The sequence below is a fragment of the Bombina bombina genome, chromosome 5, assembly GCF_027579735.1.
Source record: "Bombina bombina isolate aBomBom1 chromosome 5, aBomBom1.pri, whole genome shotgun sequence".
NCBI lineage: Eukaryota > Metazoa > Chordata > Amphibia > Anura > Bombinatoridae > Bombina > Bombina bombina.
This window is the reverse complement of record NC_069503.1, coordinates 19,025,099-19,040,040: the sequence shown is the minus strand read 5'-3', so window position 1 is coordinate 19,040,040 and position 14,942 is coordinate 19,025,099. Positions and strand designations below refer to the sequence as shown.

At 40.2% G+C, this 14,942-nt stretch overlaps 1 protein-coding gene across 1 annotated transcript in view; it reads left to right on the top strand.

Annotated features, from left to right (window-relative positions):
• The window catches only part of LOC128661241 (SCO-spondin-like), a 624,208-nt gene that overhangs the window by 227,468 nt on the left and 381,798 nt on the right, over window positions 1-14,942 (top strand). The window contains exons 51-55 of the mRNA XM_053715520.1: window positions 5,889-5,990; window positions 8,058-9,209; window positions 10,878-11,036; window positions 11,854-12,027; window positions 12,476-12,640. Coding sequence (XP_053571495.1) covers window positions 5,889-5,990; window positions 8,058-9,209; window positions 10,878-11,036; window positions 11,854-12,027; window positions 12,476-12,640 — 1,752 coding nt within the window. The remainder of the gene's footprint in view (window positions 1-5,888; window positions 5,991-8,057; window positions 9,210-10,877; window positions 11,037-11,853; window positions 12,028-12,475; window positions 12,641-14,942) is intronic.

The window sequence follows — 14,942 nt, the reverse complement described above, 5'->3', positions numbered from 1 at the left end:
GTTTGTATGTATTTCTTTGTGTGTTTTATGTGGTTGTCTCTCTCTGTGTGTATGTCTTTGTGTGTTTTCTGTGGGTGTCTCTGTGTGTGTGTATGTCTTTGTGTGTTTTCTGAGGCTGTCTATGTTGGTATTTCCTTGGGTGTATGTGCAAGTTTGTGTGTGTGTGTGTGTCCATTGTCTGTTCCTTTTTAGGACATTTTGACCTTACTACTGATTATTCACATCTTTCTACAGACTTTGAGCTAACAAGACCTCTCCGGAAGTCACTAATTCACCATTTAACCTTTAAATTATTGTTTAGGCAGTTCAGGGCCCTTCCTTTCAGCTACTGCATGCTGTAGTTGGCATCTTCCTTTACAAAAAGATAATCAGAACTCCATATTTTGTTTTCTAAATCTCCTTTTTTTTTTTACAAAATTGTAGTTTACCTCATTACTTGTCAGGTCAATGTAAACAAGTGCTAAGTGTCTGTTTGGGTGTCTGTGTCTGAGTGTGTTTCTTTGCGTGTCTGCTAGAGTGTCTATATGTAAATCCTTATGTGTGAGTGTGTGTGTGTGTTTCAGTGTATGAGTGTGTCTCTGTGTGTGTGTGTGTGTGTGTGTATGTTACTACCTTTACAACATTTCCAAGTTTAAATAGACACTTAAGAATAAAGTGCATATATGTTTTAGTCACTTGGTAAAACATTGCACATGTCAAAGGAGGGGGGGGGGGGGGCCTGATCAATGGTTTAGTCAGGGGCCCCAAAATTTCTTGTGGCGGCCCTGATGGGATGTATGAGGTTGATGGGATGAACACAGTTTCTGAATATTTGGTGGAATATTAGATAAAGACACTCACATTTCATCATCAAGCATTTTAAAGCCTCCATTTCCTATCCATATAGCAGGAGCAGCAATGCACGACTGGGAGTTAGCTGTAAAAAAAAAAATAACACTGACTTCTGACTTCAGCTCAGCATTTAAGCTGCCGCCCTCAGAGCTCTGCGAGTCCGACTGACTACTGCCCGCGCGGCAAACACACGGCTGTCCCACTCACTGACTACACATGCAGTCACGAGCTGATTTGAGGAGACTGCACGTGCAGTCAGGAGCCAATGTGCCGCCAAAGGGAATAGTTTTAGTTCCCGCTGAGTTGCGCCAATAGGTTAAGATAATCTGTGACCCACTAGGTATCAATCACGTGTCAACCACGTGATATGCATAGCAGGCAGGTGGAAAGCAAAAAAAAAATTAAATTAAGAAAAATTTGTGCTGAAGCTGGAACACACCTACACACTGCTGCCGACACACTAATGAGTCACGACACACAGTTTGGGGTAGATTTATCAATGTGCGGGAGGACATGATCCACTGTAGCAGATTATGTCCGCCGCACATCGCTAAATGCTGACAGCTTACGCTGTCTGTATTTATCATTGCACAAGTTTTTCTGGTGATCTGCTTATGCAATGCCGCCCTCTGCACATTTGATTGGCCACTAGCAGGGGGTGTCAATCATCACGATCATATGCAATCGTGAAGATTGCTGTCCGCCGCCTCAGAGGTGCAGCCCGGAATTAGTATAATACGGGGCTGCCTGCCTGTCTGTCTATCTGCCTGCCTGTCTGCCTATCTGTACTTGTGCAATAACTATTAAAGGGACACTAAACACAAACTGTTAACTACATGTTTATAAACCTTCATATATAAGAATAATTTTGAAATGAAAACTGCAGCTTTATTTTGTCAAATTAGTATATTGTTTTATATTTATTCTTTTCACTGATTTCCCTGTCCCCCAGAATAAAAGAACCCCCTCTAACCAATCACAAACTAATATTTAGATATAGCAAAAACTCTTTTTGCACGTGTGCAGCCTGGGCTAGCTGCACTCTTGTATTGATTAAAGGTGCTTTAGCACTGATTCAACTTGGTAACTATTGCAATGATTTGCCTATCGTGGGGTCGATCCGATAAAAATCGTCGCCCGCAAAAGCCGGCGACGCCAATATTTGCGCTTGTTTGGTATCCTATATACGGCGTAACTTAGAAGTTATGCGCGTATATTTCTGCCGTCACCCGTAGTTTTTTGGGCCATAGGCAGGTATACCAAACCAGCGCAGTTTGGTATCCAATATACAGCGTAAGGACTTACGTGGCGAAAATGGAGAAATCTTACTCCATTTTCACCTCGCCACAAAAAGCAGCCGTAAGAAGCCTTACACTGACTATTGGAGCCTCGTAACTCCCTAAACTAGCTAGAAAATAAACCTAACACCTAACGCATGCGCAATGTCTATCTAGCTGTCACCCGCGATCTGCTAAATAAAACCTAACACCTAACGCATGCGCAATGTCTATCTACCTGTCAACCGCGATCCCCCGCCGCAATCCCTAATAAAGTTATTAACCTCTAAACCGCCGCTCCCGTACCCCGCCACCATCTACATAAACTAACCCCCTACTGTGAGCCCCTAAAACCGCCGCCATCTACCTTATCTATCGCCTAATGTGAACCCCTAAAACCGCCGCCATCTACCTTATCTATCCCCTAATGTGAACCCCTTACACCGCTGCCATCTACCCTATCTATCCCCTAATCTGACCCCTTACACAGCCGCCACCTATATAAAAATTATTAACCCCTAATCTAATCCCCCTATACCGCCGCCAGCTATATTAATATTATTAACCCCTAATCTAATCCCCCTAAAGTAATAAACTCTATTACCAGCCCTTAAAAGGGCCTTTTGCGGGGCTTTGCCCCAAAGTAAACAGCTCTTTTGCCCTATAACCTGCCCTCCCTACACCGCCGCCACCTATATTAATAGTATTAACCCCTAATGTAAGCCCCTTACACCGCCGCCATCTCTATTAAAATTATTAACCCCTAATTTAATCTACCTACCCCGCCGCCAGCTATATTATCTATATTAACCCTAAGTATGTTATAGTTAATATAGTTATTACATTATATATATTAACTATATTAACCCTAATTATATTAGAGTTAATATAGTTAATATAGTTACTATAGTATTTATATTAACTATATTAACTCTATCTAACCCTAACACCCCTAACTAAATTCTTATTAAATTAATCTAATTCATATTATAAACTAAAATATTCCTATTTAAATCTAAATACTTACCTATAAAATAAACCCTAAGATAGCTACAATATAATTAATAATTACATTGTAGCTATGTTAGGGTTTATATTTATTTTACAGGTAAATTGTTAATTATTTTAACTAGGTATAATAGCTATTAAATAGTTATTAACTATTTAATATCTACCTAGTTAAAATAATTACCCAATTACCTGTAAAATAAATCCTAACCTAAGTTACAAATACACCTACACTATCAATAAATTAAATAAACTACAAATATCTATCTAAAAATACAATTAAATAAACTAAACTAAATTAAAAAAAAAAAAACACTAAATTACAAAAAATAAAAAAGATTACAGCAATTTTAAACTAATTACACCTATTCTAAGCCCCCTAATAAAATAATAAAGCCCCCCAAAATAAAAAAAATTCCCTGCCCTATTCTAAATTAAAATAAGTTCAAAGCTCTTTACCTTACCAGCCCTTAAAAGGGCCTTTTGCGGGGCATGCCCCAAAGAATTCAGCTCTTTTGCATTTAAATAAATATACAATACCCCCCCCCCAACATTACAACCCACCACCCACATACCCCTATTCTAAACCCACCCAAACCCCCCTTAAAAAAACCTAACACTACCCCCCTGAAGATCTCCCTACCTTGTCTTCACCCAACCGGGCCGAACCGATCCGATGAACCAATCAGCCAATCGGATTGAACTTGAATCTGATTGGCTGATTCAATCAGCCAATCAGATTTTTCTACCTTAATTCAGATTGGCTGATAGAATCCTATCAGCCAATCGGAATTCGGCGGACGCCATCTTGGATTACGTCATTTAAAGGTACCTCATTCGTCGTTCAGTCGTCGGCCGGGATGGATGCTCCGCGGCGGCGGAGCGAAGAAAGAAGATTGAAGATGCCGCTTGATGGAAGATGCTGCCGGATGGAAGAAGACTTTGCTGCCGCTTGGAGAAAGACATCGCCGGGATGAAGAATTCTTCTTTGCCGCTTGGAGAAAGACATCGCCGGGATGAAGAATTCTTCTTTGCCGCTTGGATAGACATCGCCCGGATCGGATGAGGAGTTCGGCCCGGTTGGGTGAAGACAAGGTAGGGAGATCTTCAGGGGGGTAGTGTTAGATTTTTTTAAGGGGGGGTGGTGGGTTGTAATGTTGGGGGGGGTATTGTATATTTATTTAAATGCAAAAGAGCTGAATTCTTTGGGGCATGCCCCGCAAAAGGCCCTTTTAAGGGCTGGTAAGGTAAAGAGCTTTGAACTTTTTTTAATTTAGAATAGGGCAGGGAATGTTATTTTTTTTATTTTGGGGGGCTTTATTTTATAGGTAAGTATTTAGATTTAAATAGGAATATTTTAGTTTATAATATGAATTAGATTAATTTAATAAGAATTTAGTTAGGGGTGTTAGGGTTAGATAGAGTTAATATAGTTAATATAAATACTATAGTAACTATATTAACTATATTAACCCTAATATAATTAAGGTTAATATAGTTAATATATATAATGTAATAACTATATTAACTATAATATACTTAGGGTTAATATAGATAATATAGCTGGCGGCGGGGTAGGGGGATTAGATTAGGGGTTAATGTGTTTAATATAGGCGGCGGCGGTGTAGGGGGATTAGATAAGGGGTTAATACATTTATTATAGGTGGCGGCGGTGTAGGGGGATTTAGATTGTAGGCAAAAGTGCTGATTACTTTGTGACAAAGCCCCGTAAAAGCAAAAGAGCTGTTTACTTTGGGGTAATGCCACGCAAAAAGCCCTTTTCAGGGCTATTTGTAGGGTTAGACTTAGGTTTAGTGGTAGGGATAGTTTAGTATTTTAGGGGTTAAATAATTTAATATAGATGGCGGCGGGGTAGGGGGATTAAATTAGGGGTTAATAATTTTAAAATAGATGGCGGCGGGGTAGGGGCTCACTTTAGGGGGTAGGTAAGGTAGATGGTGGCGGTGTTAGGGGCTCACTTTAGGGGGTTATAGATTTAATGTAGCTGGCGGCGGGGTCCGGGAGCGGCGGTTTAGGGGTTAATAACTTTATTAGGTGGCGGCGGGGTACGGGAGCGGCGGTTTAGGGGCTAATAACTTTTTTTATTGTTAGGCTAGTGAGGGGGGATAGCGGATAGAGGGTTAGACGTGTCGGGCTATGTTTAGGAGGCGTGTTAGACAGTGCGGGTGATTTCATACTTTAGTCAGGTTTTGTAGGCGCCGGCAGTTTCTAACGTGGCGCAAGTCACTGGCGACTGCAAAAATCTGTACTTACGCAGATTTCTGGACATCGCTACTTTGTCAGACTTACGGCACGTTAGCAACTGACGGCGCCGCATATTGGATAGCTCGAGTTGCGAGCTGAAACTGCGGGCGATGCGGGTTCCCTCGCTTGCGCCGCAAACTACGCCGTATATCGGATCGCGCCCCATGATTGCCGATGCAAAACGGATAATCCACTTTTTAAAGCATGTGACACCATAGAAACCTAGGGAGGGAGGGAAAAGTAAACAAAAGTTTGCATAAATTGCCTTAAAGTATTAACCCAAGCTTTCCTGGGAGAAAGTGAAACAAACACATTTTTTAGATGTATTTTACAACAAAAGTCTGCGAAATAAATAATGAATGTATGTTGCAATAATGAAACATTTTATGCGTTGTTGTTGTCAAGTTTATTGGTCCTTTAATGTTTTTAGACGTCTGTGATTTGTTACTCGGTCTCATGACAGCTAACAGCCTGATGTTCACTCTTTGTTTTTTGTTCCCTTGCAAGGTGCACTGCCTTTGACTGCAACTCCTACAGGTGTCACAGAAGAGACAACAGGCAGTCTGCCCATCACATTATCTACCCTGCTGCCCCCAGAGAGCCCCCCAGGTGAGGCATAAGTGCTGTAATAGAATTCCGTAGGGGGAGGCGATGTAAAGTTTCCCAGTCTGGTGAGGTAACGATTATCTAATAAGTGCTGTGAGCTCTGTCAATAGAATGAAGAAGGACATATTGTAGTCTGAGAGCTGATAATCTTGCTGTGTGTTCTGGATGTGAGGGAGAGTCACCTACATTGCAATAAAATGCTCTGCCCAGTCCCACTAAAGATGCTGTGTGATCTGTCTCCATGACTACAGGAGATGCTGTGTGATCTGTCTCCATGACTACAGGACAAACTGCTCTTGTTTTCTTGTTAGTTGTACAGTAAATAGGCTCCCTGTGTATTCAGTATATTGTAACTATCTTCATATGAAGCACAGAACCTGCCCTTCCCCCTCAAGTGACTAAACTCCAATAGTCCTGTTCACAAATGACAGATACGTACCTATGCACCCCTCTCCGCCCCAGCTCGACTCTGGCGGGCAGCAATTCTCTGCCAGAATTTAAGATTGCCTGCGAGCGCTGTTTTGCGCTCGTGTGCAATTCCATCCTGTGCACAGCCAATCACGTGCGGGAAAGAGCTGTCAGTCTCCCCACTCGGACGAGACTGGGGAGATTGAAATTCTTCACATTCCAATGTTCTTCACATATCAGAACATGTTCTATTTATTCATAAATAAATATTTCATATCCGATATTTTTTTTGTACAATATATATATATATATATATATATATATATATATATACACACACATACATACATAGATGATTATATATACAGCAGGTATAGATATACACAGATAAAGATATATATATATATATATATAAAAGAATATCAATTTATAAATGCATAGAACATATTCTGCTAAGTTCAGAATATTGAAATGTGATATAATTACAGTAAATACATACTATAACACTTTATTAAATATGAATATTGCATAAATATGTTTTTCATGTTTTCATCTACTTAAATGGAAAGTAGATGTGTGTGTGTATATATATAATATATATACTGTGTATATATATATATATATATATATATATATATATATGTGTGTGTGTGTGTATACATATGTATTTATGTGTATATATGTCTGCAAATACATATATACACATACTGTATACATATATACACAAACATATATATGTACAGTATATATATATATATATATATATATATTCATATTTAGACGTGTATTGTATATATATTTATGTATCTCTATGTTAAAGCCCTTTTCGGACCTTTTTTTTTTCTAACAGATATCTATGAGCGCTTATAACTTTTTAATGCAATATTGTTTTAATACTTTTTGATAGATAGTGTTATTATGAGTGTTTTGTGCAACTTTTTAGTTGAGTGTAATAGTTAACAAGAGCTCTGAAGTCGCACTTTCCCGACACGTGTTAAATTAATTTGTGCTCGAGCGAACACATTTACTTTCAACTTATAATATGTGTGCTACTTCAGACGCGCACAAAGAGTGGAGATAAACCACTTGGAATCTAGCCCTTAATGTCAGTACAAGTTTCACAATTTATTAAACCAAACCCCCTATTGTATTAAGTAACATGTGACCTGAACACACAAAAACATTGACATATATTTATATGTTGCTTGAAACCGGCCAAAAAGGGTTTAAGGATGTAAAGTCTGTAGAAGTCAAAAGTCCAAAAACAATTTAAGTTGTTTTTTGTGGCTTGGAATATCATTGTGGAATTGAACCCATGCAGTTGGGCATAGGGTGTGTTATTGCACTACAAATCCATTTGAAAGGAAATAAGTGGGTAATTTTAGTGTTTTCAAATGGGTTGGAATAGCTTTGATTGCAAAATTTCTAGGACAATCCATGCCAGGTACTTCACATGGGAATTCTGATTGATTTCACTGTAGGTTTATGAACTTCCAGTTATATTTTCTTTATATAATTTAATGTTACACATTATAAGACTAGTTCCTAGGTACTTATATTTTAAATACTATTTGTATATGTTTTAAAAAATGTGCAAGTAAAATCAGCAATATTACAAAATGTTAATATCCTATGTTGATTTTTTTCTGTGGTTTGACCTAGGAATTGGCTTGACAACCAAGTCCCTTAAAGAGATTGTATCTCCTGGGTCTCAGTTTCCTGGAGAACCCGGACTAAATTATCTGTCCCAGCCGACTGGACATCCAGGGATATTAAGTGCAAAACCAACACAAACCCCAACACCTGGTACTGTTATCACAGGATATCCTGGCATCCAAGAGAAGCATGGTGTGAGTGGGAAGCCTGGAATTAAAATCCCCGAGAGGCCTGAACAGAAAGTGGAGCCTGGTCAATCTGTATCAGGACGTCCAGATGTTGGAGAAATGTATTCAAGCTCTTCTGGCTTTGCTTCTACATTGGCAACTCCTGGAATATCTTCAGAGTCTGGTAGCAGTACCCCAATGATGGCTGCCATTACATCAAGCCATTGGGAAACGTCTGGGAGAAATGAAGTAGCAGGCAGTCCTGGAATCTACACCAGTGGCTACCAGACAGGCATACCTGGGCTAGCCACACCTTTTTCTGGTAAGGACACATGGACATTGAGCACAAATTCAAATGTAGATGGCAGTCCAAAAATTTCAGGCCTGCCAGGATTAAATATAGCAACAGGAGAATCAGTGATAGGGACGGGAACTGTTCACACGGGAACACCTGGGTTGAGTGTAGATAGGTATGTTTCATACCACACTACACCACCAGAAATTGCCGTTGAGAACATTACACCTAAACCAGACCACCCTGCTGTAACAAAGGACTGGACCACTGGACTTCCAGGTCAAACACTGACACAGAGTAGAATTGAGAAGCCTCAGATCAACAAAGAGTCTATGGTCAATGAACCATCAACTAGAAGTCCAAGCCTAACCACTAGACACACTCCTGGAGAAGGATGGTCTACATCAGAGGAACCCTGGCCTTCTCCCCATTATCAAACAGGTTCAGTACCTAATGAGATTTTTAATGAAACGGGAACCCAAAGTACATTGAGTCGTGAGCCAGGTATAAAACACAACAAGCCAGAGTATATTTCTGTACCCGAAGGACATCATGCCAATATGAAGCCTGGTGAGGGTGGTACAGTCATTGTTTTGAAGGAGCCCATAGAGGTTCCCCATAAGAAGGGCCCAGATGAAGAGGGACACATTAGACCAGGGGTTCGTGAGGAATTACATGCTACAACTATATCAGAAGGTTTGTTGCATGACAGCTCATTTGCACGTTGAGTTTTCTGTCTGAATTTATTATCTTAAGGTACAGAAAAAAATAATATTTTTTATGATATCACATTACACATCAAAACAAGCCACCTTAGGCACTTAGAAGGTCAGACTATTTATATGGTGTATTAGTGTAATTGGCCAGAAAAATACCTTTTAGTGATAGGCAAGCAGCTATTTTATAGATCAAATGCATCTAATAAATGTAATCAATGGATCGATTTTATTCTTCAAATTTCAAACAAAGGCTAAAAGCACTTTGTACTTAAACATGTTCTATAATACATATAAAAGGCAGCATTTTAACACTTTGCCTGATCAATATAAAGTAAAAGCAATTTAAATTTAAATATAATATATATACCTTAGAAATGAATCACTGCATTGCAATAGTTCTTCATTCTAAATAAAAGTTTTAAAATATTTTAAGCCAAAAATATTAATTTATTGTTCTACAGTCAAGGACACACCACTTGAGTATCTTTATTGTCTCTCTTTTCCTATGGCCATAAGAGACATATTTAAATGACTGATTTAATTTAATTATTGAGTTACTGCGCTAGTCATGGAACCGTAGTGCAGCTTATAGGAGCCTGAAGATTCTGTATTCTGTGGAATAGACTCCATCCTCTTGGGGTGAGGGACCAAGCGTATTGCAAAGCTGCTCACTATGCCTTTGTATACATTTTAAGGACATTCAATTTGAAGTTTAATATCCCTTTAAATTTAAGCTGACATATCAGTTGTTCTCTTCCTACCAGTGCTCAATGACCATTAGTGTTAAGCACCTATTCAGTATGTTTAGATGCAGTGCTTTCATATAGATAATACAATGTATTTCTTGAGTGCAGTGTCCCTTTAAATATTAAGTAATTGAAATTAGCGTGTTTATTGGAATCTCTGATACTTATAATTAATTAGTTCACACCAACATAATATTTTTAACCTCTGCATGTGACTTGCTTAAGATTTATAGGATCTCTTATAAACTTTAACAACTAAATCACAAGTTGTCATTCACAATATCAGGTGACCTAATCATATATTGCAATAATAATTCACCAACTATCAGCATTTAAACACGCTTTGCCACATGGGGGCCTATTTATCAAAGGTCTTGCGGACCTGATCCAAAACTGCGGATCAGGTCCGCAAGACCTCGCTGAATGCGGAGAGCGATACGCTCTCCGTATTCAGCATTGCACCAGCAGCTCACAAGAGCAGGGGGTGTCAATCAACCCGATCGTACTCGATTGGGTTGAATTGTGGCGTTTCCTGTCCGCCTCATCAGAGCAGGCGGACAGGGTTATGGATCAGCGGTATTTAGACCGCTGCTCCATAACTTGTGTTTCTGGCGAGTCTGAAGACTCGCCAGAAACACGGGCCCACAAGCTCCGTTCGGAGCTTGATAAATGGGCCCCATAGTCTAACTTCTTACAGATTTTTATTTGTAATATTGCCAAGAAGAAATGTGCTCTGCTTTTGGAACATTAGTGACACAAAACACAAACACAAGTCAACCAAGAATGTACAAACCCACCAGCTTTTATTCACTGAGCTTGGAGTATTCTCTCCAGTAAATATACAATTTAATTTAGTTATCTTTGTGATACCCAATAACACTCGGATATTTCTACTCTAGGTATGATCAGCACCTCAGGAGTTGGCTTGTCTCCTCAGTTACCCAGAACCCATTGCAGTGTGGGTCAGTTTGCCTGCTCACTGCTGGGATGTGTAGATGCATCGTTTGTTTGTGATGGGCAGGACGATTGTCTGGATGGGTCAGATGAGCAGCACTGTGGTGAGTGACAATATCATTATTTCTTTTACAAATAAATTTAGAACATTGTAATGCCATTTATTACATTGCATCTCACAGTAGTACACAGTAACGAACAGTAGTACACAGTAACGAACAGTAGTACACAGTTTTACACAGTAATACAAAGTAATTTACACTTTGTGCTTTCTATTTTATATCACTTTATACTTCAGATTGGCTCTTTTAAGTTTTATTACATTTAAGCTTTGTATTTAGGATTGTGATTTTACAAATTCTGATTATGCTTTGAAAATTTCTGTGTAATTTTAACAAATTAAGATTATATGTTGTGTATTTCTGTGTATCTTTTACCAATTACCATGCATATGTGTTGTTTTTTTTGTAAATCACAACTGACAGTTTAAAAAAGTGGGAGGGATAGGGGACTTCCCTCTACTGAATAGGGGAGTTCCCTATGTGTATCTGAATCTCTCTCATAACTCTAATGATATCCTCTAAGCATTTTACATATGCAGGTGAAGTTCACAATAAGTAATGTGTTCTAAACTAGAGGCAAATGCAAGTTAAATTGTAGTGAGAGCTTCATTACTTTCTAGGAAGGCATCACTCATATCACTGGAACTTCCACGTTCCGCCCTTTTTTCTCAGAGAATTCAGTGAGCTCTGCTCCTGTAAAGTCTGCACTATTATTTCTCTTCAAACTTGAGCTCTAATTGGGCCCTTAGTGAATGAGTAGGGCATTATATGGGAATATTTCACATTGTTACCTCTGTATCATGGAATGAAGCAGTTTCTATAAATATGGACCCTGTTTTGTCTGTGCCTCATCCTATAGGTACTTCCTCTATATTTGTCCCAAGCACTGCAGTGACCCGGACCATGCTCACTCCCGGCCCCAGCTTGTGCTCCTCCAAGCAGTTCACATGTGGTAGTGGTGAATGTCTTCCCATGGAGAAGAAATGTGACCTGCAGCAGGATTGTGCCGACGGTTCTGACGAGACCAACTGTGGTATGCTGAACCGCGTTGAGTTAATGTCTGCTGTAAAAACCCTCAACAATGCCTTATTCTTGTGCACAATAGAAATATATGTAATGCACAGTAGTAAATAAGTAACTAAAGGCACATAGGTTACATTTCATGATTCACATAGAGATTTCAATATAATAAAACAACTTTCCACTAAACTTCTATTATCAAATTGGTCTCTTTCTCTTTGTAAAACTTAGCTCCTTTTCCTAAGGGCATACTGAGGTAGGCTCAGGAGCGTGCACATGTCTTTATAGGCTAAGTTTAAACAAATGATACTAAGAGAAAGATGTAAAATTAATAATAGAAGTAAAATGTATGGTCTAACTGACTTATCTGAACCTGATTTTACTACCTAGTAATAGTACTTAGAACGTTTAGAATATTATTACAATGACATGAGGCATCTTGCATTCTCTTTTTTCTGCAGTGGATTGTATCCTGTCCCCGTGGACCACCTGGAGTGAGTGCAGTCGCTCGTGTGGACTAGGGGTGATCTTCAGACGCCGTGATGTTCTCAGAGAACGCCTGCCAGGGGGACATTGTACCGGAGCTGAGTTTGACAGTAAAAGCTGTTTTGTGCAAGCATGCCCAGGTAATTAGACCAGTCCGAGTATCGGACTGACAGCTTGGTGCAAGCATATACAAATAATAAAACCTGTTGGGTATGGGACTGACTACTTGTTGCAATCATACCAAAGTATTGACACCAACTGGGTATGGAACTGGCTGCTTGATGCAAGCATGCCTAAGTAATGAGACCAACCGGGTATGGGACTGGCTGCTTGATGCAAGCATGTCTAAGTAATGAGACCATCCGGGTATGGGACTTGCTACTTGTTGCAAGCACGCCTAAGTGATGAGACCAAACAGGTATGGGACTGGCTGCTTGTTGCAAATATGCCTAAGTAATGAGATCATCCAGGTATGGGACTGGCTGCTTGATGCAAGCATGCCTAAGTAATGAGACCACTGGGTATGGGACTGTCTGCTTGATGCAAGCACGCCTAAGTAATGAGACAACTAGGTATGGGACTGCTGTTTGATGCAAGCACACCTAAGTAATGAGACCAACCTGGTATGGAACTGGCTGCATGAGGCAAGCATGCCTAAGTAATGAGAACAACCGGGTATGGGACTGGCTGCTTGATGCAATCATGCCTATGTAATGAGACCAACCGTGTATACTGCTTGGTGCAAGCATGCACAGGTAAAAACACTAGATGGGTATGGGACTAGCTGCTTGGTGCAAGCATGCACAGGTAATAAAACGAGATAGGTATGAGACTAGCTGCTTTGTGCAACCATGCACAGGTAAACATACTAGATGGGTATGAGGCTATCTGCTTGGTGCAGGCATGTTCAGGTAAAAAGATTAGATGGGTATGAGACTATCTGTTTGGTGCAAGCATGCACAGTTAATAAGACTAGATGAGTATGAGACTAGCTGCTTGGTGCAAGCATGCACAGGTAATAAGACTAGATGGGTATGGGACTATCTGCTTGGTGCAAGCATGCTCAGGTAATGAGACTAGATGGGTATGGGACTAGCTACTTGGTGCAAGCATGCACAGTTAATAAGACTAGATGAGTATGAGACTAGCTGCTTGGTGCAAGCATGCACAGTTAATAAGACTAGATGAGTATGAGACTAGCTGCTTGGTGCAAGCATGCACAATTAATAAGACTAGATGGGTATGGGACTAGCTGCTTGGTGCAAGCATGTATAGGTAAAACGATTAGATGGGTATGAGGCTATCTGTTTGGTGCAAGCATGCACAGTTAATAAGACTAGATGAGTATGAGACTAGCTGCTTGGTGCAAGCATGCACAGGTAATAAGACTAGATGGGTATGGGACTAGCTGCTTGGTGCAAGCATGCACAGGTAATGAGACTAGATGGGTATGAGACTATCTGCTTGGTGCAAGCATGCACAGTTAATAAGACTAGATGAGTATGAGACTAGCTGCTTGGTGCAAGCATGCACAGGTAATAAGACTAGATGGGTATGGGACTATCTGCTTGGTGCAAGCATGCACAGTTAATAAGACTAGATGGGTATGGGACTAGCTGCTTGGTGCAAGCATGCACAGTTAATAAGACTAGATGAGTATGAGACTAGCTGCTTGGTGCAAGCATGCACAATTAATAAGACTAGATGGGTATGGGACTAGCTACTTGGTGCAAGCATGCACAGGTAATAAGACTAGATGGGTATGGGACTAGCTGCTTGGTGCACGCATGCACAGGTAATGAGACTAGATGGGTATGAGACTAGCTGCTTGGTGCAAGCATGCACAGGTAATAAGACTAGATGGGTATGGGACTATCTGCTTGGTGCAAGCATGCACAGTTAATAAGACTAGATGGGTATGGGACTAGCTGCTTGGTGCAAGCATGCACAGTTAATAAGACTAGATGGGTATGGGACTATCTGCTTGGTGCAAGCATGCAGATGTAATAAGGCTAGATGGGTATGGGACTAGCTGCTTGGTGCAAGCATGCACAGGTAATGAGACTAGATAAGTATGAGACTAGCTGGCTGCTTGGTGCAAGCATGCACAGGTAATGAGACTAGATGGGTATGGGACTAGCTGCTTGGTGCAAGGATGCTCAGGTAATAAGACTAGATGGGTATGAGACTAGCTGCTTGGTGCAAGCATGCACAGGTAATAAGATTAGATGGGTATGAGACCAGCTGCTTGGTGCAAGGATGCTCAGGTAATGAGACTAAATGGGTATGAGACTATCTGCTTGGTGCAAGGATGCTCAGGTAATAAGACTAGATGGGTATGGGACCAGCTGCTTGGTGCAAGGATGCTCAGGTAATAAGACTAGATGGGTATGGGACTAGCTGCTTGATGCAAGCATGCTCAGGTAATAAGACTAGATGGGT